The sequence below is a fragment of the Rhinatrema bivittatum genome, chromosome 9, assembly GCF_901001135.1.
Source record: "Rhinatrema bivittatum chromosome 9, aRhiBiv1.1, whole genome shotgun sequence".
NCBI classification, from domain to species: domain Eukaryota; kingdom Metazoa; phylum Chordata; class Amphibia; order Gymnophiona; family Rhinatrematidae; genus Rhinatrema; species Rhinatrema bivittatum.
Genome location: NC_042623.1, coordinates 171,698,908 through 171,726,394, shown reverse-complemented (window position 1 = coordinate 171,726,394; position 27,487 = coordinate 171,698,908). Strand labels below are relative to the sequence as shown.

At 45.0% G+C, this 27,487-nt stretch overlaps 1 protein-coding gene across 2 annotated transcripts in view; it reads right to left on the bottom strand.

Moving 5' to 3' along the window:
- Positions 1–5,681: 5,681 nt before the first annotated feature.
- LXN (latexin) overlaps positions 5,682–27,487 on the bottom strand; it is a 31,696-nt gene continuing 9,890 nt past the window's right edge. For both annotated transcript variants that reach the window (XM_029617168.1, XM_029617169.1), the window contains 4 exons: positions 25,950–26,127; positions 16,113–16,249; positions 6,782–6,844; positions 5,682–6,375 (listed from right to left, as the gene is read on the bottom strand). In XM_029617168.1, coding sequence (XP_029473028.1) covers positions 6,265–6,375; positions 6,782–6,844; positions 16,113–16,249; positions 25,950–26,127 — 489 coding nt within the window. In that variant the 3' untranslated portion in view covers positions 5,682–6,264. The remainder of the gene's footprint in view (positions 6,376–6,781; positions 6,845–16,112; positions 16,250–25,949; positions 26,128–27,487) is intronic.

The following is a 27,487-nucleotide window of genomic DNA, read 5'->3' as shown; positions in this document are numbered from 1 at the left end:
GGGAACATGCGTATAATTATACCATGAAAGGGGGTGTTTAAATGCTGAAAATACTTAGACATAATTTTGCTGACATCCTGTTCTGCAATTAGTGTAACAATCAATGTAGCACATTCAATAATTTCTATTGCAGAGGATTCAAGGAACGTAGTAAGATTATCTGCATCAAATTGATTTTGCTCTTGTGGAACATTTTCCCCTCTTTCAGCACTGGTTCTAGGAATGAAATAAACCTTATTTATCACAGGCATATCAGAATCCAACATCTGAAGACTCTCCCAGAGATATCTTTTTAAAAGTTATTATGGGAAGCTCACCCATAATTTTAGGAAATTTGATCAATCTCACATTAAGTCTCCGGTTCCAGTTTTCTAGTAATTCCAATCTTCTGGACAATACAGTTCTATCTTTTATTGTTGCCTGGTTGAAAACTTGTGTATTTCCTATTTCTGTTTCCATTCCATCCACTTTTTCTTTCATTACTTGCAGTGACACAATATTCTACAGGCTCGTCCCCGTCCACATAAGATTCCTACAGGTTTTTTTATTTAAACTCTTGAGATTGATTCTATACAAAAATTATTTCAAGTTTGATGGTATGTTTTACTTGCAGACACAGGCTGTGGCGATGGGAGCAATGGTAGCCCCTGACATTGCAAATCATTATGTCGCCAACTTTGAAAACCAATATTTGGTTTAAAAATATTTTACTGTGGCGTCGCTACATCGATGATGTATTCTGCACCTGGACTGCTTCCAGACAAGATCTACAAGACTTTTTACAATGGCTGAATAGATAAAACCTCCATCTCCAAATTACTGCACAATGCCATCAATATTCTATTGCTTTTTTAGACATCCTAATCAGACGGGAAGGAAACACTGTTGGTATAACTTATATAGAAAAGAGACAGACTGCAATCATCTCTTATGATATTCCAGCTACCATCCAAAAAGGTTGAAAGATAGATTGCCGGTATCCCAATTTTTGTGCTTAAGAAGGATTTTGCTCTAGCAAAGAAGAGTTTCAAACACAAGCGGTAGAATTGTATACCAGATTTGCTCAAAAGGGTTACCCAAAAAATGTTCTCAAAAAGGCTTATAAACGAGCCTTATTTGCAAATAGAACCCTGTTGCTTCAATATCAACAAAAACCGTATACACAGAATTAGATGTGTGTGAAGCAATACTCTGCAAATATAAAAGATGTGGTCAATATTGTGGGATCGCATTGACAAGTGCTAACATTACATAAAGTGTTTCAGATCCCGCCTAGATTTGCATTTTCAAGGGGACAAAACATTAGAGATCTAATTCTCAGATCCTCTTTTGATTCTCTATGGGAGAAATTAAGATCTGGAGGACACCATAGCTGTGGCAAGTGTGAAATGTGTGTCCAAACATTGACAGGGAATCCGTGGAAATTTCCCAACTCCGACATTGTGGTAAATTTAGTTGGATTTACCACATGTGACTCAGAATGTGTCATGTATGTGATACAGTGCCCATGCAACTTGATATACATGGGAAGGACCAAGAGGAAGATACGGACGAGTTTGATTGAACATAGGAGTTGTATTAAGACATCCAAGTTAACAGCCCCACTAGTACAACATTGTATACAAAAAAATCATAGCTTTACTGATTTACAATGGTTGATTTTGGAACAACTACAAAGGGGAATATGAGGGGGTGATATACAGTCCCGTTTAAATAAACGGGAACATTTTTGGATTTTTACTTTAAATTCGGTACATCCTCGAGGATTGAATGAAAGAATCAATTGGTATTCCTTGATTTAAGTGGTCCAATAAGAAGATAAACCTTATGCGATGAGAATTCTGTACTATAATTTCATATACATGGAGAAATAAAGAGGATCTGGTCGGCTTCTGTTTTCGAGTCTACATGAAGGACAAATGGATGTCTGGAAAACTTTCGACTGCAATCTAGAAAGTGCATTCCTGGTCAAACTGTATGAGATGAAAATTCTGTATTAAAATTTCATATACATGGAGAAAAAGAGAGGACCTGGTTGGCATCTGTTTTTGAGTCTGTATGAATGTTAATCGGACATGGGGGTGAACTTTTGATTTCAATATGAAAAGTGTGTACCTGGTTGAGAACTGTTATGCAGAGATAAGTATTTACCGCAAGGGCAAATGAAAATTGCTATTGAATACAAAGGTGGATTCATTGATAGTAATATATGGAGGAATATTTGCTTAATGATACATGAAGATTGATCTTGAAGTTAATCAGCATATAAGAAAGATATCATTGGATATATTTTTAAGAAAATTCAAAAAACAGAGAAAAATGTTGAAAATAAAGTAAAGAGACCTATTACCAATTGAGTTTGATTGATATACAAACTCTGCAAGTGTGGGTCTTACATAAATATATTGTATACATCTATATTTTTGATGTGGCTATGTAGAATGTTTTGAAGGAGATACCAGTAAACCATTCCAGTTATTGTTTTAAAATACCATCTTGGAAGTCCAGACCAGATGTCAGTCTAAAAATGCCACTCTGCTCCCTAATCCAGCCCCCGCGTCTCTGTCATTCAGAGACTTGAGGGGAGGAGGGAGAGCCGAGTAAAGAAGGCTGTGCCTTGCAACTTCTGCTCATTGTCCCTTGTCCAGGAAACGGAGGACGGGAGACAACAGCAGCACTCATACCTAGGATGGCAAATCCTAGATCTGTCATTAACCTATAAGATAAAATTTAGCTTGAGTGAGCTGTATTTTACTGGAATGCTGTGGTTTAGTTATAGTAAGTCCTTAAAAAAAATATTCCAAAAAAGCTCTGTTTTAGACTCAGAAGCACCTCCTCTCCCAGTGAACACATTTAGCTCATTTTCAGGCCGATACAGTAAGCAGCACACTGTTAACCTGTGTTTGGACGTGTGTTTTTGAAGCGCTAGCTTTACCCCTTTTTCAGTAGGGGTAATAGTGTGTCAAACGCGCGTCCAACCCCCCTGAAACTAATAGGGTCCGCAACAAGCAAATGCATGTTGATGGCCCTATTAGTTATTCCCGCGCGATTCACTAAGTAAAATGCGCAGCCAAGCCGCACATTTTACTTTCAGAAATTAGTGCCTACCCAAAGGTAGGCGTTAATTTTTGCCGGCACCGGGAAAGTGCAGAGAAAAGCAGTGAAAACTGCTTTTCTCTACACCCTCCGACTTAATATCATGGCGATATTAAGTCGGAGGTCCCAAAGTAAAAAATAATTAAAAAAAAAAAATTTAAAATCGGCCCGTGGTTTGCAGTTTGAAAACCGGATGCTCAATTTTGCCGGCGTCCAGTTTCTGAGCCTGTGGCTGTCAGCGGGTTTGAGAACCAACACCGGCAAAATTGAGCGTCGGTTGTCAAACTTGCTGACAGCCGCCACTCCTGTCAAAAAAAGAGGTGCTAGGGACGCGCTAGTGTCCCTAGCGCCTCTTTTTACCATGGGCCCTCATTTGAATACTGAATCGTGCGCACAGGAGAGTGGCCTGGGCTCTCGCCTGCTCTCCCGCGACTTTTACTGAATCGGCCTGAATGATATCCAAATACACATAAAATGAAAGCTTTGTTTCAGTAAAACATTAGAAGTTTGGTGTCTCCAGGTTGGTGCTCATGGCTTCTCATGTTACCAGAAACCCTTGACTGAGAGATTTCTCTACATTTTCCTGAAGCTTCTCTGCCATATTACATATTTATCAACATTTTTGCATGCTACACAAAAATAAATTTCAGAGGTCAAATATAATTAGGGTCCTTTCATTTTCAAACTTTCCATGGATAAACAAATTGTGGACATTTGCATCTTTTGTGTCAATATATTTTCAAGGAAAAATATGTATTTATAATTCAGGATGAAATTACCACCTTTCAATATACAGCATAAGGCCTAGATTTCTCAATAGGCACAATAGGCCTGTGCCTAGGGTGACAAAAATCTGGGGTAGCGGGTGCTGATTGAAAATGTGCTGCCTTCTAGCTGTGCATAATCTCAGCAGAGAACACTTCTCTGCTTCTCATCCATTCCTGTGCAGGGAACAGGGCTGGACCAGATGAGCCTGGAGCAGACAAAGCAAAGGGGGGGGGGGATCATTTTGGGGAGGCTAGGAGAGGCTGAGTTGGGGTCATTGGGCAGTGAGAAGGATTGGCTGGGAAGAGTGTCCGTGCGTGCGAGAGAGAAGAGAATGGAGAAATAGTGAAGTGTCTGTGTCTGTATATTTGCCAGATGGGGTGAGAGGTTAGAGAGAAGATAAAAAGGGAAGCAGGACCAAGGCATGCTAAAGAGACCTATCTCCTTCCCCAACCCCACCAATGCAAATCCGTTCCTCTCTCCCTTGACCCTGGATTTTTTCCCCCCAAATTCTGGAAATCTCCCTTCCTTCCTACCTCTCCTCCTGAATCCCACCCTCCAATCCCCCTTACTCCCTTTTCCCTTTCCTCCCTCCTGACTATCCTTCCATCCAAGATTCCTGATTCCCCCCCCCCCTTAGTCTTCCTCATCTACCATTTTCCCCATCCCTGGTTCACTCTGCATCTCCTCTCCTCATCCTCTTTCCTTCTCACACGCCTCCCCCCATTCATGGTCCTGCCCCTATCCCCAGTCCTCTCACCATCTTCTCCCCTTCCTATCCCCTTTCTATTGATGTTTAACACCTCTCTTCCTCTCCCAATTTAAAAAAAAAAAAAAAGCATATATACATCAGCAAGGTTGGAAAATTACTTCTTGTGTATAATGTAATATAAAAGATAGAAATGTTTGCCAATGTTCTCATTTTTGCTATAAAATCTAACTGAGCTACGGCAGGAAACTGGGGGCTGTGCCTAAGACCTTCTGCTCCCTGTTATCAGGACCTTATTAGAGGGGGAGGGGCGACAGCACCGACAGGGCCTAGGGGTGGCAAAACCCTAAATCCGTCACTGGGAAAGGAATGTAATACTCATAAGCAATGTACAATTTCCTTCTCTAGAATGATTTGGACAATTTTTCAAAAGGCATTAGTTGGTTTATTAAAGAAGACCCAAGTTTTAGAATACATGAGAATTACATCTGGAAATCTATGCTCAGATATGTAATACAGTAAAGTATTAGCACTGCTGTGCCCTATTCCTCGCCAGGGCTCCTTATGGCATGCTCTTTACCCAAGGGAAGTTAGCAGGGCAATCTTAGGGCGGGTAAAATCATAAGTTGAAAAATGTTGACACTTGTTCAGTCTCGATGCTTAAAGATTTATATCCTGAAGCCAAAGGCCTAGCCCATCCCATGTGTGCTGCACCACAGCTTTAAACAGGTCTCTGCTATAGCAGTGTTTCCCTCTTACACTTCATTCACATTTTAAAAAGAGGAAGGTGTAGAAAGGTAGAAGGTGCAAGGTGCAAGGTAATAGGCACGAAAAAATGACAAGTGGGATAACAAATTTCTATCTTATCCAGACTGCAGGCTCCAGCAAGGCAGAGTTAATTTTCTCTTTGCTGTATTTTTCCATGGAGGGTGACAATTACAGTAATTGGTTAGCAGCCAGGACAACTGGGTTCACATCCTATTTCTCCCACCAACACAAGAGTGTGACCTGTAACAAGTCACTTGATCTCCAATTGCTTGAGGAGCCCACCTAGCTTTGGGGGCAAAGACTTGTACCTTCACCTAATTTACTGATCAAGGGTGTTAGATAAATGCTTGAATGCATTAAACTAGATTTTTCAGTTTCCCATTTACCAACCATGCATGTTGTCCCTTTACATATTTTTCACACACAGGATGTTGACTTTTTGATGGATTATGTAAAACGTACCATGTCAAAAACATTTTCTGTGTTGTACTCCCTTGAAATCTGTTTTCTCTTTACTTTGAATAAATTTAAATGTCCTCTCCAACACAAGTATATTTTCTGTTGCTCTGCAGCGCATGGAGAGAGAATATGGTTGTCCTTGCATGATGGGAAAGCCAAAAGTTGCCTTCAGAGAAACAGTCACTGTACCTGTGCCGTAAGTCCTCTTCCTGCATGCTGCCAACGGGAGAATAAGCTTTATTCTGAGTTACCCAGACACATTTCTAAACTAGTCTCGGTTAATTACTATAGCAGAATACTAATTACCAGCAGCTTTCCACGGGGGAGGGGAGGAGAGAGAGATTTTTGCCTCATATATATTGAAAGGATAGCGGCTCTGGGCTACATTATAAGAAAGTGTGTCCCAAAGGAAGGTGTGGCAGGTAGAACCCCTCTTGCATAATTCGTATTTCCCTGCAGTCAGCAAGCTACTCGCACGTCTTTTGGCAGGCGCACCTTTTTGGCAGGCGCTTGTTTTGCTTTACTTCAGTTCCATGCTGCGGATGCCAGAGAACTTGCAGCTGCCAAGGAATCATTTCCTGTGGGGAAGGAAAAATACATCAGAATAAATGGGCAAAGTAGCAGCAACAATACCAAGTTACTTTTTCAGAGAGAAATATTACAATGGACCATCTTCTATGGTGCCTTAAAGACTGGGCAGCACTGCATATTGTGTGCCGTGTATCCCATTCTGTGAGAGACTGGGCACAAGGAGGAAAGAAGCAGCCCCTGGGTAACTTGATGGAGACTTTGAGTGCTGAGCACTGGATGGTGGTACAGGAAAGCGATTAGCTGCATTGAAAAAAGGTGAAATGTAGAAGGAAAAGCAGCTCCTGACACACATCCAGCATTTTTCACTTTCAGCGGATTCATTCTTGTGTTTTGATGCGCGCGTCCTACATCAGTTTCTAAATCCACTAACAATCCGTGTTGTGATCCATTTACCTGCGAGACAAAGTCATGAAGCAGGACCGTGTAGTTAAATTCAATGAACTCGTCTTCTCTTTTCTAGAACGAAGGGGAGAGGAGGAGGTTAAGTACCGAACTGTGAAATATTGGCTCTCTTTTCATGTCTCCTGAAAGACTGTAAACCAGCTGTGCTTGAAATGGATCACATAAATGTGACTCCATTCAATGCTTTATGATTTAGAGACATTTTGTCTATCATTTTCTAATACTGAATTGTCACTTTTTATTGTATTTTTTCCTTGTATTGGGGTGACAACTTTTTCCCTCTCTTCACATTGGATTTGTGTGGTATGTTTGAAAGTTTGATGGTTAGTAGTGATTTTGGGTGGTCAAAGAAAGTCTTACTATCGCTTTGGATCAAATTCCAACTCTCTGAGTTTGGCGCTTGTAGTATCTGAGGCCTCCCTTTGTGTAAGAGAGATGCATGCAGAAAATCTGAATTAGCTTCCAAACTGGACCTTTAGCCCTTAGTTGGTCACCTGTTTCTTCATGCACAGTCTATGAAAATCCGTTTTTCTTTCATTCTATGGTCAAAACCCTAAAATACCCTTCAACGTTAAAAAAACAAAAAAAACAAAAAACACTTCTCAGATTTTAGGAGGAATATCACCTGAAAAAACATGGACTCTCTTTTTATGTTACATATAGGCCCCTCGTTCTCTAAAAGCTTTTTTTTTTCATTCTCTGTCTATGGGAAAGAAGCTTAGCAAATCAGGCCCATATGGATAATGGCAGTGTGTTTAACTGGCACACACCCATGTTGCAGTCATATCTTTGACTTGAAAACAGGACCATATTGGTTTCTGCTGATCTTTAGTCTCTTTTGTGGAGAATCAATGAGGGTGATTTATCAATTATGCATTGCACTTAAAAAAAATAATTCATTTTTGACAGCTTTATGAACAGGGAAAGTGCAAGGGTATTAAGCGTCCTAGGCGAACCTTCTGCCTTATGCCCCTTGCTCCCCCCATCCCACCTACATAAGTATAAATTTTGCATGTATAATAGATTTTACATGAAAAAGGACATTCAAAGTACAGCTTTCTGATAAAAAAAAAAATATCACTTACAGCAATGCATATAAATATAATATACATATTGTATGTCAACCAGAAAACCCTGCTAAAAAGCTAATAAAAAGACATTTGGAACCCATGTTGTATTGGGCCTATTGTAATACGTGTTGGGTGTAGGCTTTCCCGCCAGGAAATCTAGTTCTAGATTGAGATTCCATAAGGGCACCGACCATTTTAGTGGTCGTCGGATTTGTTTGACCACTCTCAGGAAACGGAATATGTCTGGATGGGATGATAGCGTGATGCCGTCCACTTTGGCTCTGAAGCAGGACAGCATGGCCACCTGAACCTTGATGGAGTTGAGAGACAACCCCTTCTTCAAGCCATCCTGCAGAAATTCCAGGATCATGGGGATTTTGACTGTCCGCGGAAGGATGTCGCGATCCTCACCACCAGGCTTCGAATATTCTCCATATTCGTATGTAGGTTAAAGATGTGAAACCTTGCGTGCTTGGAGTAAGGTGTCAATAACTGCCCTCGAGTATCCGCTCTTCTTCAGGCGTGTCCTCTCAATGGCCAGACCGTAAGAGAGAATCGAGTTGGGTCTTCGTGGAGGATCGGTCCTCACTGGAGCAGGTCCCTGTGTGGGAGTAGACACAGACGGTTCCCCGCCAGACATCTTCGCATGTCTGCATACCTTGGCCTTCTTGGCCAGTCCGGGGCCACTAGAAGTACTAGTCCCCTGTGGTGTTCCATCTTGCAGATGATCCCGCCCAGTAGTAGCCATGGGAGAAATGCATACAGAAGGTCTTCCTGTGGCCAAGTCTGGATGAGGGCATCGATTCCCTGGGATTGCGGTTCTCGTCTGCGACTGAAGAACTTGGGAACTTGGGCGTTGGACTGGGTTGCCAGAAGATCCATGGCTGGTGTTCCCCAGTGGTTTACTATCAACTGGAAGGCTGTGGTGGACAGCCTCCATTCCTCTGGGTCTAGACTCTCTCTGCTGAGGTAATTCGCAGTGACGTTGTGTTTTCCCATGATGTGGGCGGCTGAGATCCCTTGTAGGTTTGCCTCCGCCCATGCCATTAGGTGGTCTATTTCCAGGGACACCTGTTGGCTTCTGGTTCCTCCCTGGCGGTTGATGTAGGCAATTGTTGTGGCATTGTCCGACATGACTCTGACCGATTCGCCCCGGAGTCTGTGACTGAATTGAAGGCAGGCTAGTCTGACTGCCCGGGCTTCCAGTCGGTTGATGTTCCATCCCAACTCTTCCTTGTCCCATTGCCCTGGGCTGTCAGTTCCTGGCAGTGGGCTCCCCATCCTCGTAGGCTCGCATCCATGGTGAGCAAAACACAGGTCGGTGGGGATAGCCTTACTCCATTTCTCAGATGGTCTTCTTGTAGCCACCATTGGAGTTGGGTCCGCACCTCTGCCAGTAGCTGGAGGCGAACAGTGTAGTTCTGGGACATCGGGTTCCATCGCGACAGTAGGGAACATTGTAGTGGTCGCATGTGGGCCCTTGCCCATGGGACGACTTCTAGTGTTGATGTCATGAGGCCGAGGACCTGGAGGTAGTCCCATACCTTGGGGCAGAAACAGGCCAACAGGTTTCTCAACTAGTCCATCAGTTTCCTTCTCCTTGTAGGGGGAAGACCAACCTTGTCTTGTTTTTTGTCGAACCAGACTCCCAGGTATTCTAGTGATTGGGAGGGCTGCAGGCAGCTCTTGGTTATGTTGACGACCCATCTGAGATTCTGCAGTAGATTCTTGACTCTGGTGGTCGTCTAGTGACTTTCATCTTGAGATTTTGCCCTGATCAGCCAATCATCTAGATATGGATGTACGAGGATTCCTTCTTTCCTCAGTGTTGCCGCCACTACAACCATGATTCTGGTGAACGTCCGAGGGGCAATAGCTAGTCCGAAGGGTAGCGCCCGGAACTGGTAGTGATGGTCCAGTATCGCGAAGCGTAGAAAATGCTGATGGTCATGATGGACAGGGATGTGGGGATAGGCTTCTACAGATCCAGAGATGTCGGGAATTCTCCTGGCTGTACTGCCCTTATGACCAAGCATAGGGCTTCCATGCGGAAGTGAGGTACCCTCAGGTAGCGCTTGACGGACTTGAGGTCCAGGATGAGCCAGAATATTCCCTCTTTCTTGGGGACGATAAAATAGATGGAATAGTGCCCAGTATTTTGTTGGTACGTGGGCACTGGTGTTATCGCCCTTAGGGCGAGTAGTTTTGTCAGTATGGTTTCCACCGCCATCCTCTTGGAGGGGGTGTGGCACGGTGATTTCACAAATTTGTTTGGAGGGATATTTATTTATTTAAAAATGTTTCTATACCTTCGTTAAGTTAAATAACCATCACAACGGTTTACAGAAGGGCACGATAAAGAGAAATATGGGTGGTATAGATTACAAATTACTCATGTGCCATCATAGTACGGTAACAATTTAAAATAATAAACTAAGTGTGTAAGTTAAACCTTATTGTTAGGAACAAATTAGGCAGTTTGATTTTAACATTAATATGTTTATGTAGGTTACTAATAACTTCTAGTTTGGTGCATCCTTATCTATCAACTATTTTTCTCCTTTTCTTTATCTTTATAAAATGCTTGTTTAAAAAGCCAGGTTTTCAGATTAGTTTTGAATAATTTCTGATTTCTCTGAAGTCTCTGTAGTCTTATTTCGAGTGGCATGGTGTTCCAGAGTACGGGACCAGCCAATGACAGTGCTCTTTCCCTTACTTGCGTGAGGTGTGCTGATTTGACAGAGGGGACAGTTAGTAGAGCTTTATTTGCAGATCTCAGGTTTCTTTGTGGTAAGTGCATGCGCAGTGCCGTGTTAAACCAGTCGGCTTTTTCATCGTGGATTAGTTTATGGATTATACAAAGTGTATTTATATTGTATTCTTTGTTCAATTGGAAGCTAGTGGAGTTCAGCAAGTGTTCCTGTAATGTGGTCTTTTTTTGCCTGTCAAAACTCTGCAGCGGAGTTTTGCAATATTTGCAGAGGCCGATTTGTAGATTGAGGTAGTCCTAAAAGCAGGGAGTTACAATAATCTGTGCTAGCGAATATCATTGCTTGTAGAACTGTGCGAAAATTGTTAATCGTTAGTAGAGGTTTTAGTCTTCTCAGGATCATTAGTTTTGCGTATCCTTCTTTTATTTTCTGTGAGATGTGTTGTTTCATGTTTAGCTCAGGGTCAATTATTACTCCTAGATTCCTAACTTTTATTCCTAACTCGGCGGTTTGAATATTTTTGATTGTGAATGTTGGTTTTGTGTGGTGTGTGTTTTACGTTCAAGGTGTAAGAATTCAGTTTTGTCAATGTTTATTACCAGTTCCATCTGGTTTAGGAGCGGTTTGATTATTTCTAGGTACATATTGGCTAGTTTCATTGTTTCTTCGATGGTGTTTGGAATGGGTAACAGTAATTGTATATAATCTGCATAAATGTAATGTATGATTCCCAGTCCTGCTAGTAAATGACATACTGGGAGGAGGTAAATGGTAAAGAGTGTTGCAGATAGGGCTGATCCCTGTGGGACACCAGTTAGCAGTGTAACTTTGTCTGAAAGTGCATTTTTGATTTGTACCTGGAAACATCTATTGTTTAAGTATGACTCAAACCATTTTATTGTTTTACTAGTGAGTCCAGGTAATATCCCGCTCTAATGATTGTTAGGACCCACTTGTCTGATGTTATCTCGACCCATCTTTGGTAGAATAGGACAAGACTGCCCCCTATGGCTTTTTCCTGTGGATGGGTCTGTTGATTCTCATTGTGGGGTGCGGCTGGGGCCTGGACCTGAGCTGGCTCCCCTCTTGTTGTGTCTGTTCCGAAAGGACTGGCCCCTGCCTGCGGGGCAAGGTGCTTGGTTTGTATTTTTGTATGGTCTGAAACGCTGGGAACCTCTGCCCTTGGATCTTTGGGGAGAGGGGTGTTGGTTTCTTTTGTTCCTGTCCTCTGGTAACCGAAGTACTGGGGATTCACCCCATTTGTCGGCTAACTTCTCCAGTTCGCTTCCGAACAGGAGGACTCCTTTAAAAGGCATTCTCGTGAGTTTCATCTTGGAAGTCGCATCGGCTGACCAACTTCGGAGCCAGAGTTGCCTTCTGGCTGCCACTATAGCTGAGACGCCCCTGGCTGAGGTGCGCACCAGGTTGGAGGTCGCATCCGTGAGGAAAGATATCACCAGTTCTAATGTTTTGACGGACGTGGTTGCGTCCCTGGACAGTGACAAGCAGGCATGTGTCACCACGGTGCAGCAGGCAGCGATCTGCAGGGACATAGCTGCGATATCAAATGACTGTTTATGGATGGATTCCTGACGTCTGTCCTGGGCATCCTTGAGTTCAGCTCCTCCTTCGACTGGAATAGTGGTGCGCTTTGAGACCGCGCAGACAATGGCGTCCACTTTGGGGAACCCCAGGAGCTCTTTGGCTGAGGGTTACAGGGGGTATAGGGCTTCTAGGGCCCATCCTTCTTTGAAGCTGATTCCAGGTCAATCAGTTATTGTACGGCCTGCAGCAATGGGAAATGGCATGACCCGACCAAAACCGGGTTCGTCTTTGGCTCCACTGTGGAGCTTGTGCCTGGGAAGGCCAGCGTCTTCAAGCTCAGAGACACAAAGTCTGATGGCTCGTCTTTGGAGAAGAAACGCATCATGATTCGATATGGTTCTGTCCGTGGAGGGATTTCCCCTTCCTCCAGGGAGTCCGGTTCTTCCTTCGAGGTGTCTGTATCCCCTAAGGGGAAGCTTTTGCCCAAAGGAGGCACGTCTTGGGGAGGACGAGAGGGGCCTGGAAGATTTTGTTCTTCTGGTGGAAACTGAGGCTGTGACACAGGTGGCATCTATTGCGCCTGGACGAAGGTTTGCAGCCCTTTGAAGAATTCCACCCAGGAAAAGGTCCCTGGGTCCATATTGAATCCAGCGGTGTTCCCCGAGGAGCCCATCTGAGGAGGTCCGGAGCCAGGGATAGAGAGGTCCGGTGTACTGTCATTGGTGGAGCCGGATTCCTCTACTGGCTGAGGGGGCCTTGTCTCGGTTCCCCCAGATCCTCTTTGCACTGTAATCTCAGGGCAGAGGCCACTTCGTGTTGCACAGCTCTCAGGTGGCAGGCTGGGCAGAGGCTTTCTTGGCTGGCGGTGCCATGATTTGTGCGTGTGGAGTGGCTCTCAACTTGTCTGCAGGCCTGCGCTTGGCAAGATGCGAGCGCTGCTTTGCGCACAGGCTAATTTGTGCGCCCGGCACCGTTGCACGCGCCGCTGTGAGCACGGCACAGATGCGCGCGCCGCTGTGAGCACAAGTAGTTTGTACGCCCAGCTCGGTTGTGCGGACAAGACGGCGATCAAGGGGGGGAATGGCACTGACGACCACGCGGGCAAGATGGCGACCCCCCCCCCCACCCGGAGGGTCTCCATGTGGTAGGACCCTCGCGCCGGATCGGATCCTAGCCTGGACAGGGCTGCTCAACCCGATGGAATAGACGTTGAATGGCGATCTGTGCGGCTCACCGAGCCTCAGAGACCGGAGACTTAAATAAAGTTTTCTACCTTACCTTGTCTCGGCGCTTTCCAGTCTCATGCCGGGCGGTCTCCGGCTGTGGGAGGAGAGGGGATTACCTTCACCGCCATGCTCGATATTGCACCCACTGCCTCTCAGCCACTCAGGGGGCTAAGTCCACGCTGGGAACCAGCTACTGGACCGAGGCTTACCTCTGAGGGATCTCGGAAATCACCTCAGGAATTCTCGACTGGGGGAGGGACCCTTAGGTATCACCACAGGAGAGCGGGGCTTGTCTTGTAGAGGTAAGATTTTCTTTCTTCTTTGGTTTGGATTTTGTCTAACGCTGTGCAAGTGTGTGTAGAGTCCCAAACTGTGAAGGAGACGGAGAAATACTGAAAAGCAGAGCTTCCTGCACGGGTATATGTAGTGCTGACGTCAGATTGAAATCTGACTCCATCTCCAACTGCTATCAGGAGTACACTATACCCACTGGCCCTGAGTCCATCTGCTACACGCTAGGAAATGCTCTCCTCTCTCATATATATACACATATATGTTCATTCTCTCTCACACACATATACACAGGCTCTCCCACACATGCATGTTCTACCACACACACACACAAACACACATATATATATGCTCTCGCTTGCACCCTCTCTCCCTCACACACACCCTCATTCACTCAGACAGGCCCCCTCTTTTTCACACACCCTCACATAGGCTCCCTCCCATTATACAAATGCACCCTCGCTCCCTCATACACACAGAATCCCTCTCACTCACACACACACACACTCATACAAGCTCACACTCTCTCTCTCTCTTACTCAATACACACTCCTTCATAAAGGATCTCTTTCTCACACACACACACACACACACACACACTCTCCCTCAGTCTCTCTCTCATACACCCCATCACAAAGCCATTTTCTGTCTCTTGCACACAAAAACCCCTTCACACAGGCTCCTTCTCTCACACATACACATGTACTCTCCCTCCCACCGGCTCCCAATCTGTCATCATACACACTCCTTCACTGCCAGAGGATGTGGTTATAGTGGTTGGTATAGCCGGATTTTAAAAAGGTTTGGATAAGTTCCTGGAGGAAAACTCCATAAACTGCTATAAATTAATAAGCAATAGTACCTTGAGATCTATTTAATATTTGGGTCCTTGCCAGGTACTTGTGACTTGGATTGGCCACTGTTGGAAATAGGATGCTGGGCTTGATGGACCCTTGTCTGACCCAGTATGGCATATCTTATGTTCTTATACAAGCTCCCTCTCTAGTACACACGCACACGCAACTTCATTCTCTCATACGCACCCACAATCCCTCTAACTCACACACACACACTCTCATAAAGCTCCCTCTATCACATACACAACTCCTCCCCCTCTCTCTCAAACATCCCATCACACAGATACTGTCTTACACACATACACCCTTCTTCACATAGGCTCCTTCTCTCACACACATGCGCACTCACTCCCGCACATGGGCTCCCAATCTGTTATTCGTACACACTCTCTCACACAAGCTCCCTCTCTCTCACAAACACACTGGTACCCTCACGCACTCAAACACACACACAGGCACCCTCGCAAACACACACCTTTCCAATCTCTCTTTCTTGCTCTTAGGCTTTCTTGGTCCATCATTCTGGGCTGCTTCTTCCTTCTGCAGGTGGTATGGCTCCACGCCAGCTTTCCCTGGTCTCTCTCTCTCCTCCTGCTGGATCTCTCATTGTCTTCTGCTGTGAGCGGGATGGGCCCCGCCTACGGCCCCGCTGGGACTCATCTTTGACCATGAGCGGGATGGGCTCTGCTTCCAGCCCCAGGTGGCTGCTCTTTGCTGCCCCCTTATTGTTGGTGCTCTAGGTGACTGCCTAGTTTGCCGGGCCTGTTTATAAACTAGACTGTCAGATAATTAAAATCCAGTAATTTTTTATGGAAAGTTCTGTTCAGAGCGGAGCTAAATGTTTATACTGGCGGGGAAACAAACTAGAGCTAGTGCTCAAGATTAACTTGAAAGGGCAACTACTGTTGGCTGTTCCTTAATTTGCTGCAGTGCCACCATTCTATCTATACATGTTTGTCTATTCCTTGTATGTCACACTTTTAGATGGACATTCGAGGTGGTTTACTGAAATCTAGTCTCACATACCTTGCAAACAGATACTGAATCCCCATCCTTCAAAAAACCTCAAAATACAATAAATGTAATCAAATCAAATTTAAAAAATACAAAATGTTGGCAGCACATTCCCCTTCAAAATGAAAAAAAAAAAATGCTTGTCAGACTTTTACTGTTAGAATAACTACTTGAACAATTAGGCTGCAAAGTTTTACTGCCTGATCTAGAAGTTGCTTAGAATTTATACATATTCTGTTAGTGTATAACAGTAAAAAGCAGGTACAATAAAAGCGCTGCACTGGATAAGGTTAATCAGATATGCTGGTTTTTAGATAACCGGCATATCTGCATCCAGTCACTTTCTCTCCCCTCCTCTCTCTTGAAGGGAACAGGAGGGGAGGAGGTGATGCTGGAATAGATAGAGCACAGCAGAGAAAAGCTACTTTGCTCCCTAATCCAACCTCTCCCCCTTGTCATTCTCCTAAAATGCTGCTTGGAGAAGATGTCAGTTAGTTGAGTGTTGGATAATGGGGGGTTTTCTGTATTTATATTGGAGTCTCAGAAGGGATTCAAATAATGATCATGCCTGCTGTCAGAATACATCAGGAGTTTTATTAGATACGTACCACTTGTTTAACAGTTTCAATTCGTGCCATGCTATACAATGTGTCTTCAGTTGAATTCTGCCATATGACGTAACCACAGGCAACAAAGGCTAGAATCCTGATTGGCTCCATTTCTGGCTGTACATTACCAAAATTATCTAGAAATAAAAACTGGTTAGTCTGTTTAAAATGAAAAGCAAGATAAGATTCTGATATATTAAATAGCAGTGTTGGTGTGCACCAGGCTATACAAGATAAGACGTGTGGTTTCTCTATTCTTTCCCCTCTGGAGAGGTGAATCAAATCAGGGTGCCCAAATTTCACAGCCCTGTGCTCTAACCAGTTGCCTACATTAGCAGCCTATTATAAACCCAACAGAAGATTACACTTGCTTTTTTTGTGGCAGCTGGGTGCATAGCACTGAAAAATCAATTTTTGTAAGGAGCAGCATATAAACAATACTGTGCAATTCAATTACATTTGGTCAACTATAATTAATTGTTATTCTGAAGCTTAAAAGGATTCTTTTAAAATATCATTAACGGCCTTTAAAGACCATCACATCCATCCATCCAATGTATCATCAATACTGTAGCACTGATCATAACAACATAGCAGACAAGGGCCTGGCAACCCAGTCAGTGGCCCAATTCCCTTTCTCTTTGGGTCTCTACCACTTTGAGTAGATGAGCAGTCACATTCCCTTACTCTACCTCTCAGGCCCGTTTGTTTATGAGGATTTATAAACTGCACTATTCATTAAGGCGTAGATTTTTAAAAAAAGGTACGCTGGATTTTATAAGATACGCGCGTAGCCGCGTGTATCTTCTAAAATCCTGGATCGGTGTGCGCCGAGCCGCGCAGCCTTGTCTCCGTTCCCTCCGAGGCCGCTCCGAAATCGGAGCGGCCTCGGAGGGAACTTTCTTTCGCCCTCCCCTCACCTTCCCCTCCCTTCCCCTACCTAACCCACCCCCCCGGCCCTATCTAAACCCCCCCCTTACCTTTATCCACGGATTTACGCCTCCCCGAGGGAGACGTAAATCCACGCGGGCCAGCGGGCTGCTGGCGCGCCGAGACCCGACCTGGGGGTGGTTCCGGAGGGCGCAGCCATGCCCCCGGGACGCCCCGGGCCGGCGCCACGCCCCTGGTCCCGCCCCTGAAATGCCGCGCCCCGCCCCGCCCCGAAACGCCGCGTCGTTCGGCCCCGCCCCCAACACGCCCCCTTCGAAAAACCCCGGGACCTACGCGCGTCCCGGGGTTCTGCGCGCGCCGGCGGCCTATGGAAAATAGGCGCGCCGGCGCGCAAGGCCCTGCTCGCGTAAATCTGGGCGGATTTATGCGAGCAGGGCTTTTAAAATCCGCCCGTAAGGATCTGCAACATTTTTTTAGTTTTTGGTGTGCTTTAATGTGGAGTTATTGTGCACTAAAAACGAAACAAAACCCTTTGAAACTGGGGAAAAAATAACATGAAATAATAAAATGATAGGCACATCTCTACTATCCAATACTCTAGGCGGTGTAATCAAACATTTGCATAGTATCCATAATCTGTGTTGTACAAACATTTGTTATATAAAACATGACGCACAATGTAATAAATCAGGGGTGGCCAGCTCCAGTGCTCCAGAGAAACAAACAGGCCATGAGAAGATTTGCACATGATGAGGCATTGCAGGCAGATATCTCTCTTGCACATCCATTATTGATATACTGAAAATCAGATCTGTTTTTGGCTCTCGAGGACTGGAGTTGGCCACATCTGTAAGAAATGGTCATGACAACAAAAACTCATTATACACAAAATTAAACAGAATAGGATTGCCCTCTATATCTGTCCCATGCACATTTAAATTCCATTACTGTACTGGCCTCCATATCCATGTATATGCATGAAAGATTTGCATATAACTGAGGCGGTGTGCATGCAAATCTCTCATGCATTCTCATGCACCGTATGCACTATTATTTTGCATACCAGTCATGATGTTAAGGCACTATTTCAAAATCCACAATTTACTTTTACCAATGCCAGATTAGAAAAATATGCAGCATTGCTACTGAGGTCAGGAGGAACTACTGTAGTTTTACAAAATAAAGACTCACTTATCACCATGCTTCAGGAAGCTTTAGTACAAGCTGCAGATCTATTTGTCTGGCAGGGATCTCTGCACAATATGCTGGATTAGCTGTTGTATGCCATGTCTATAGCAGTGACTTGCAACACAATTTAACTATAAACACTGATTCTGATTGTGTTTTCTCCTCTATTCATCATCACCTTAGAACGTGGAACAAGAGGGGTTTTATCTCTGCAGATGGAGAACAGCTGTCACATCATAACCTGTGGCAGTACCTCAAGAGGTATTACAAGACAGACAGGAGAGAAATCTTATGACAGCAATTTGTTGGATTAAGGCACATCAGAAAGAGATTTCATGGTATTCTATGGGTAACACTTTGGCTGATATGTTAGCACAGGAGTGTGTTGGAAATGCTGTTCAATCATCCAGCTTACAATCACAGCAGGATAATTACTTTACACAGTAAAGTAATTTACAGACCAGAGCCACAAATGTTAAAGTCACTGACATCACCCCACAGATGTGTCAGGAAAATGCTACTACAAGTGAGATACAACAATGGGAGTGAGCAGGCTGAAAAAAAATAGAGAAATACTGGGCACATCCAGGAGGACAGTGGTGCTATAGTGTCTCTTCACTTCACATAATACTCACATCTTTACATTATGCTGATCCTGAAAGAATTGGGGCATTACATAGTAAGATAACAGTTACATGGTGGGCACCCCAGCTCCGTATAATCTTACTAGACCCTTTGCATATGGTCCTTATTCTGGAAATGTGACAGTTTTTAGGGGAATTTTTTATGCCTTTATATAGGACACTATTGGCTTTGTCAGGAACAAGTATTTATATCCCTACCTTTTCACGTAGATAAGCAGCTGAATTAGCCATGCTGTCTGGGTACGTCTTCCGTGCCACTAGGTGGCGGAGCTCTCTAACAGGTCGATACAGTAAGGCCGCAGTAGAAACAGTGCGGCAGTGTCAGGCGCACCCTTCCTCCCCGCACGCACAGTTCTCTTCACTAACTCCCCGATTCTCTCTTCTAATCGCATGCAAATGCATGCCGCGGCTTTAAAGCGTTAGGGAAGGGTTATGCCCGCGTAACCCATTTTACTGTATAGGCGCTTAATACAGCGCCTATACAGTAACCTGGGTGCGCTGGTACCTGTCATTTCAAATGACATTTGAAATGACAGGTACCAGGAAGTGTAAAAAAAAAAAAACCAAAAATATGTAAAAACCTGAGTGTTAAAAAAATTTTTTTTTTTAAATACCTGTCACTTTCATGCGGTCATCCAGGCAGCGGCGTGGGTCCAGGCGGCCGGCGGCGGGAGCCGGGTGTTCGATCGAGGCCGCGGGCGGGTAGGCGCGTGTTCGATTGGGCAGGCGCGGCAGCGGGATCCGGGGGGGGGCGGGTGGGCGCGTGTTCAAACGAGGCCGGGTCGCACAGGCGCGCATTAATTCAGGCGGAGGGAGCCGGCGGCGAAAGCGGCCTCCGGCAACCCCCACCGGCAGGCACGCATTCACTGTCGGTGGGGGTTGCCGGAGGCCGCTTTCGCCGCCGGCTCCCTCCGCCTGAATTAATGCGCGCCTGTGCGACCCGGCCGGGTCTCACAGGCGCGCATTAATTCAGGCGGAGGGAGCCGGGTGGTCGTGCATTCATCCAGGCAGAGGGAACCGTGGGCCGTTTTCGCCACCGGTTCCCTCTGCCTGGATGAATGGCCGTGCGATTTCAGCGCTGAAGGCAGTCACATGCCGTGGTCACGGCATGTGACTGCCTTCAGCGCTGAAATCGCATGGCCATTCCTTCACTGCCGGTGGCCGTGCATTCATCCAGGCAGAGGGAACCGTGGGCCGTTTTCGCCACCGGTTCCCTCTGCCTGGATGAATGGCCGTGCGAAATCGGGATGAAGGGAGAAGGGACTGCCGTAGCAGGCCCGAGCCTTGCTACTTTTTCGTTTTTTGTTGTTTTTTGCTTCGGGAGGAGGGGACCGGACGCGCTGCAGGAGACCGGACTGGGGCTACACCGGAGACCGGACGGGCTGGACGGGACCAGGGCGGGTAAGCAATGTTTTTTACACTATACTACACTAACTCCTACTAGGGGGAGGCGGTAAACTAACACGTTAAGGCCGCGGCAAAACAGCGGGTTACTGAGGGAGATAGTATCAGCGCCTGTTACAGTATCGGAGGGGAATAGCTAATTCCTTCATTATACAGCTTTTTCGTTCATTTACATGCTGGGTGCGGAAAGGGTTATGAGTCTATTTTAGGAAGCGCTAAGGACGCGTGAAACTGGAGACTGTATCGCTGGATCGCCTTACTCGTCTGTATTGTGCACTCCCAGCACGTTACAGACGGGCAATCTTTAACTGCACGTTACTGTATCGACCTGTTAGTCTTTCAAAGTCTTTCAGCTAGGTGCTCCCTCCTGCATCCTGACAGGATTACCTCAGGCTCCTCAGTCAATTTTTTTTCCATGCGACCGTTAGGCACGCAGAGCTTTTTCTCCAGAGAAAATTCCTATTCCGTGAGGAAAAAAGTCTTTAAAAGTTTAAAAGTAAGATTAAAAAACATCACAGGTAAAACAGCTAAGGATCTACGACGGAATGCCTCATCCAGGTTTTAAGTTCTGTTCCTGTGGCAAATTAATTTTGGCTACAGATAGCTACATCTCTTGCCACTTCTGCCTCGGACCCCAACATAGAAACAGAGAAATGAAACATGACCAGAAGAATTGTACGGACTGCAGGTGCATGTCGCCACAGGACTGGAGGCAGAGAGAACATCAGGAGAAGCGATCCAGGACTTCGGGCTCTTATGCCTCTTCAGAAATCTCTGTCAGATCTGTTCCAGCTCCAAACCAAAGAAGACATCCCCTTTGAAACAGAGGGCCTCTTCAGTCGACTCCCCCAGGTCAGGTCATCGACCACTGGGAGCCAGCCGAAAATCGGCTCAGAGCATGGGGGATGCGTCGGTGGGAGAGTCGAAAAATGACCACCAGAGTCAAGAATCTACTGCAGGAGCTCAGGTGGGTTGTCCACACAGCCAAGAGCTGCCTGCAGCCCTCCCAATCTCTAAAGTACCTGGGAGTCCGGTTCGACACCAAACAGGACAAAGTCTTCCTCCCCCCTCCAAGGAGAAGGAAACTGATGAGTAGGCTGCGAAAACTGTTGACCTACACTCGCCCCAAGGTATGGGACTACCTTCAAGCTCTCGGGCCTCATGACGTCAACCCTGGAAGTTGTACCGTGGGCAAGGGCCCACATGTGACCACTACAGCGCTCTTTACTGTCACGATGGAATCCAATGTCCCAGAACTACTCAATTCATCTCCAGCTACCAGCAGAGGTTCGGGACCAGCTCCAGTGGTGGCTACAGGAAGGCCAACTAAGCAAAGGAGTAAACCTATCCCCACCGAACTGAATCTTGCTCACCATGGATGTGAGCCTGCGAGGGTGGGGAGCCCACTGTCAGGAACTGAAGGCCCAGGGATAATGGAACAAGGAAGAGGTGGGATGGAACATAAACCGCCTGGAAGCTCGAGCAGTCAGATTAGCCTGCCTACGATTCAGTCACAGACTCCAGGGTGAGTCAGTCAGAGTCATGTCGGACAACGCAACAACTGTGGCCTACATCAACCACCAGGGAGGAACCAAGAGCCAGCAGGTGTCCCTGGAGATAGATCCCCTCATGGCGTGGGCTGAAATAAACCTGCAAGGAATTTCGGCCTCCCACATCGTGGGAAAAGACAACATCTCTGTGGACTACTTCAGCAGAGAAAGCCTAGATCCTGGGGAATGGACGCTTTCAACCACAGCCTTCCAACTAATAGTAAACCATTGGGGCCTCTCCGTCATGGATCTATTGGCAACCCGGACCAACACCCAAGTTCTTCAGCCGCAGACGAGAACCCCAATCCCGGGGAATCGACGCCTTCATCCAGATCTGGCCATAGGAAGACCTACTGTACGCTTTCCCCCTGTGGCCACTACTGGGCAGGGTCATCCGCAAGATAGAGTACCTCAGGGGACTAGTCCTACTAGTGGCCCGGACTGGCCAAGACGACCATGGTATACAGACATGAGAAGACTACTTGCGGGGAATTCTCTGTGCCTACCTCCACACAGGAACCTTCTCCGGCAGGGCCCGACCCTCCACAAAGATCCAGCTCGATTCTCTCTTACGGTCTGGCCCTTGAGAGGACTCGCCTGAAGAAGAGCGGTTACTCCAAGGTAGTGATTGACTCCCTGCTTCAAGCACACATCTTTGGCTTACATACGGATATGGAGAGTATTTGAAGCCTAGTGTGAAGACCGTGGAATTCTCCCACGGACAGTCAAAACTCCCATGATCCTGGAATTCTTGCAACGCGGTTTGAAGAAGGGACTGTACCTCAACTCTCTCAAGGGCCAAGCTGCCACACTGGCCTGCTTCGTGGACGGCATCAGACTATCAACCCATCCAGATCTCTCCCACTTCCTGAAAGGGGTTAAACAACTCTGACCAGCCCTAAAGTGGCCGGTACCCCTATGGAATCTCAATCTAGTATTAGACTTCTTAGTGGGAACTTCCTTCAGACTGACAAGCGGTCTGTCACTACGTCTCCTAACCTGAAGATGGCATTCTTGGTGGCAATATGTTCAGCTCATCGCATCTCCGAACTTCAGGCGGTATCCTGTCAGGAACCGTTCCTTATGTTCATACCTGGAACCATACAGCTGCGCACTGTTCTCTCATTTTTACCGAAAGTGGTTTCCCAGTTTCACCTGAACCAAACCATCTCACTACCATCTCCAGACGAACATAAGGATTTGGAAGACTTGCGCCTCCTTCACCATCTTAATGCCGGCAGACTTCTAGTCCGATACCTGGAAAGATCGGAACCGGTGTGAAAGACAGACCACCTATTCGTCCTTTACAGCGGGAAGAAACAAGGGGAATTGGCCTCGCGGGCGACCATAGCCCGCTGGATCAAGGAAGTAATCAAAGCAGCTTACGTAGAAGCAGGGAAGCCCTTACCTCTACAAGTTAAAGCTCATTCGACCAGGGCGCAGGCAGTATCCTGGGCGGAAACCAAGCTGCTATCGCCCGCCGAGATCTGTCGAGCAGCGACGTGGTCCTCCATACACACCTTCTCCAGGTTCTACCGCCTGGATGTTCAGGCCTGGGAGGACACAGGCTTTGCAAGGGCAGTACCAAGTGAACCACGGGCACCCTCCCACCCTGTCTGGGAGTAGCTTTTGTACATCCCATTGGTCAGAGTCCATCTGGCTACATGCTAGGAAATGGAGAAATTATTTACCTGATAATTTCGTTTTCCTTAGTGTAGACAGATGGACTCAGCACCCCGCCCACAGCTGCCCCAGAAATTGGGAACCTCGGGTAACAAAGCTAGAGACTTAAACAAGTATGGGTAAGCCATGTGTTATTCATAGTTTGCCGGGTGTCGGCGTTAATCGGTTGAATGCACTGGTGGTCTCCAGTTTGGAAATCAGTTGAACCAGTCCAAGTTAATCAAGTTATTAAAGCACACATATATCCACAATAGCTTTTCGAGGAGAATACTGAAGAGCTGAGCTACCTGCACGGGTATATGTAGAGTGACATCAGCTTTGAAATCTGACTCCATCTCCCATCTGCTATCAGGAGAGCACAATACCCATTGGCTCTGAGTCCATCTGTCTATACTAAGGAAAACAAAATTATCAGGTGAGTAATTTCTCCAGATATCAAGCACTGTGATGAGCATGCCTCAGGAAGCAGGAATATAGAACAAAGAAAGAACAGGAAGTAATACTATATAAGGACAAGGAGGGAATATTGGTGTGAGAAATATAGGAATTGTATAAAGTGTGCTCTCAGGGAAACATCTAGCTGGCATCTTTTTTCTGCTACTTTGCTGGCAAAGACTAGATCCCAGTACCTACAAAACTCTTTCTATTTGCTTTTAAACAAGGCTTCTGTAGTTTTTCCTTTTACTCCTCTCGATAATAAAAGTTCTTTACTTGTAAGAAGACTGCCTAAGTTGTTATTTAAGAAAAACCGTACAAACAATATTCATTAGGGATATCCTTGAAAACTCGACCAGTTTGTTGCCCTTGAGGACTGGAATGTCCCACCCTTTCACTAGTAGGCTATTCCAGGCCTTGTCATCTTCCTCTCTTGTTTTTACAAGTTCCATAGTTTAACACAACATCCAAGCCTCCTCCCATATCTTACCACAAGCTTTGTAATAATGCAGACAGCCACTAAAACTAGTGAGGCTGTTCTCCAAACATCTGGCCACTCTGTGCTCAGTGATGATATTTAAGTCATCTAAATAAGTAGAATTGCATTTATCTAAAACCTGATTGATTTCATCATCTCTATTGTTATGGCATAGTAGATATTTTGAATAATAGATTATACGTCAGTTTCCCTTGAAATTACTTCAAATAATGGAATAGTCGGTACCGAATCTAACTATGCAATATTCATACAAGTGATTTATTGACCTTCATAACATCCCGCGGTCTCTTTGGGCATCTCTACTCTTTGTTAAGCCACAATTGGGATCATCTTTAATCATAGGTCATGAAGTCACTTGTTTTCAAGTCACTTTTTATTCATTTTTTGTTTTTACCAATTTTTCTTAGTTTTCATTTAAATAAAATATTCCTTTAAATGCTTCTGCATACCACTATTTAGAATGAATAAATTAATTCAAGAATACTTCCCTTTCGGGGATAACTGAGCACAGTTCGTGGAGGGTGCTACCCTTCCAACGGTATCAGAGTACAGTTCGACGTGCACGTTTCGTGTCCAATGCTGCCTCAGGACCTCCTCTGACTGTGTGTCATTTCCGCATTTACAAGCCAAGATATCTTCGGTTACGCTTTAAATTTAAGCTCGCAAACGTATACATTGCATTGTCGGATTACGGGAGATACCTCCCGTATCTATTATTCATTGTGATCCTCGTTGGTTTGGAAATAAGCAGGAGTCTTTCTTATAGTAGATATTTTTCCAGAATGGTGTGTGCATTTTCTGTTTCTGTGGTCCTTTTTCACTCCAATTTTCCCAAGGAGTTGGTCAATGAGCAGGAGCGCAGTGGTCTCCATCTCATTGTAATCTCATGTATTTGTGTCGGTAAAGCAGCCCTATTTGCCCATGTTAGTCATTGATTTGCCTGCACTGGCAGCTTAGGCATTCCCATGATCACTCATTAGCTCCTCCAGGCAGATCCTCTTTGGGTTCCAGGGCTATTTCCATGTGTCTGAATTCATGTAGTCTTTGCATTCCATAACCTCGGTTGTGTCTTGCTGGCTGTCATATCCAGAGACACAACACTAGGCATAAACTATTATGCAATTTAAGATGTTTGGTTACTTCTATGTGACTATACACTGGATGCCTTAGGTCTTGCATCCACCATGATATTTCCTTTTGACTTAATAACTTCCCCTGGTATCAGATGGTGCAATGTCAGTCATTAAGTTCAGGCACTACTTTGGTGGTGTGTTTATAACATCTTGTTATTTCACAGCAGCTGTCATTTAGAACAGGATCTAATTTTGTGGCATGGATGGATCATTTCTGAATGACCAATTAGCATAATCCATGCAAATGAAAGGTCTGATTCATCAAAGGCTCTCTTATTCTGTGCTTCTGGGGAGAACCTTTGAAATTAGACTGTATACTTAAAACTAAGTCTAATGTTGTCATTTACAATATATAATTTCTGTTGTACATTGTCTAAGATTATAATTATTTAAAGAGCCAAATGCTATACCTGGAATAGTGTGTGCCTCTATTGGGATTTCCAAGTTCTTCATTTTGTTGTAGAATTTGTTGTCTGCATCTTCAGTATGCTTTTCAAGGTCTCTGTCCAATGTGACATTTACCTCTGGAGCTAGGGATGGATCCTGCAGGTGATACAGTACCTCAGCAGTGCAGTTCACAATACTTTTCTGTATAAGAAAACAAGAAAATTGTTAAATATTTTTAAAAAGGAAACTAAAGCCATGAAAACATGAAAAAAACATTTCAGAAGTCAAACTGCATTTTACAGATTCTTCATCTCTGATTTCATTCACGGTTGTTTAATCTCTCTTCCTGGGGTAATGTCTCCAAATGTGTTAGTTCCTGTGAATACTATGACAGGAATGAACCTAATTTGTAAGCCAGGATATGACTTTAATCTCTCAAATTTACTGCTATTGGTCTTCTTAATACTTGCATTGTACCAAAGAGAGCTTCCTTCTGGAGTTCATAAGATGTGATATATGTATATATAGGTAATGTGTATCAAGATGCACATGGAAGTTCTTTTTAATCAGGCCAGTGGTGCCCAATCCAATTAGAACTAAGAACATGAGAAATTGCCATACTGGGTCAGACCAAGGGTCCATCAAGCCCAGCATCCTGTTTCCAACAGAGGCCAAACCAGGCCATAAGAACCTGGCAAGTACCCAAACACTAAGAAGATCCCATGCTACTGATGCAATTAGTAGAGAAGTTTCTTGGTCTCTGATTTCATCTTCTCTCTCTCTCTCCATATGTTCCAAAGAATAGTTGCTTAGTACCGAGACTTCTATTAGCATTGCTGTTCTTATATTTCTATCCTTTACCATAATTTCTGGTTTTCAAGCATCAAGCTTTTGATTGGTTGAAATACAAATACTCCAGGTAATGGAAACTACAATTCTCCCACAGTCATTATTCCAGTGTTTTTTCCTCAGATGGTGATGCTATATCGTGGAAGGTCCCAGAAAACAAATCGGAAGCTGATCCAGTTGGCTGTGTAGCAGTAAAGATAGTGAAGATCGGTGTATAGAAAAAGCCCTTTATTAAAATTAGCCCGACTCGGGTCGAGTTTCGCTCTTTGGTCAAGACTGCCTCACGGGCAACTAGAAACAAATATACAATATTAAAAATGAGACACACATACAAACAAGTAAAATCAATAGACAACATAAATGGGTGTACAAACTCCAGAATTAATGCAAATCATAACATGTAAATGTGCTGACAACATAATGGAAGACAGAAAAATACAATGCAGAAGGGGAACTAAGGACTCAGTGTTCATGCAGATACCATTAGATATAAACAACAGTGGGTGAAACAAGAACACAACGTGCTGGAGAGGATAACTTGGTGTCAGTGTAGACCACAATGCAAATGCTGAGGTAGATCTTAAATAAGTACGCGCGCGCGAACAAAAGTACGCCGGATTTTATAAGATATATGCGTAGCCGCGCGTATCTTATAAAATCTGGGGTCGGTGCGCGCAAGGCTGCGCAAAATCGGCAGCCTGCGCGCGCCGAG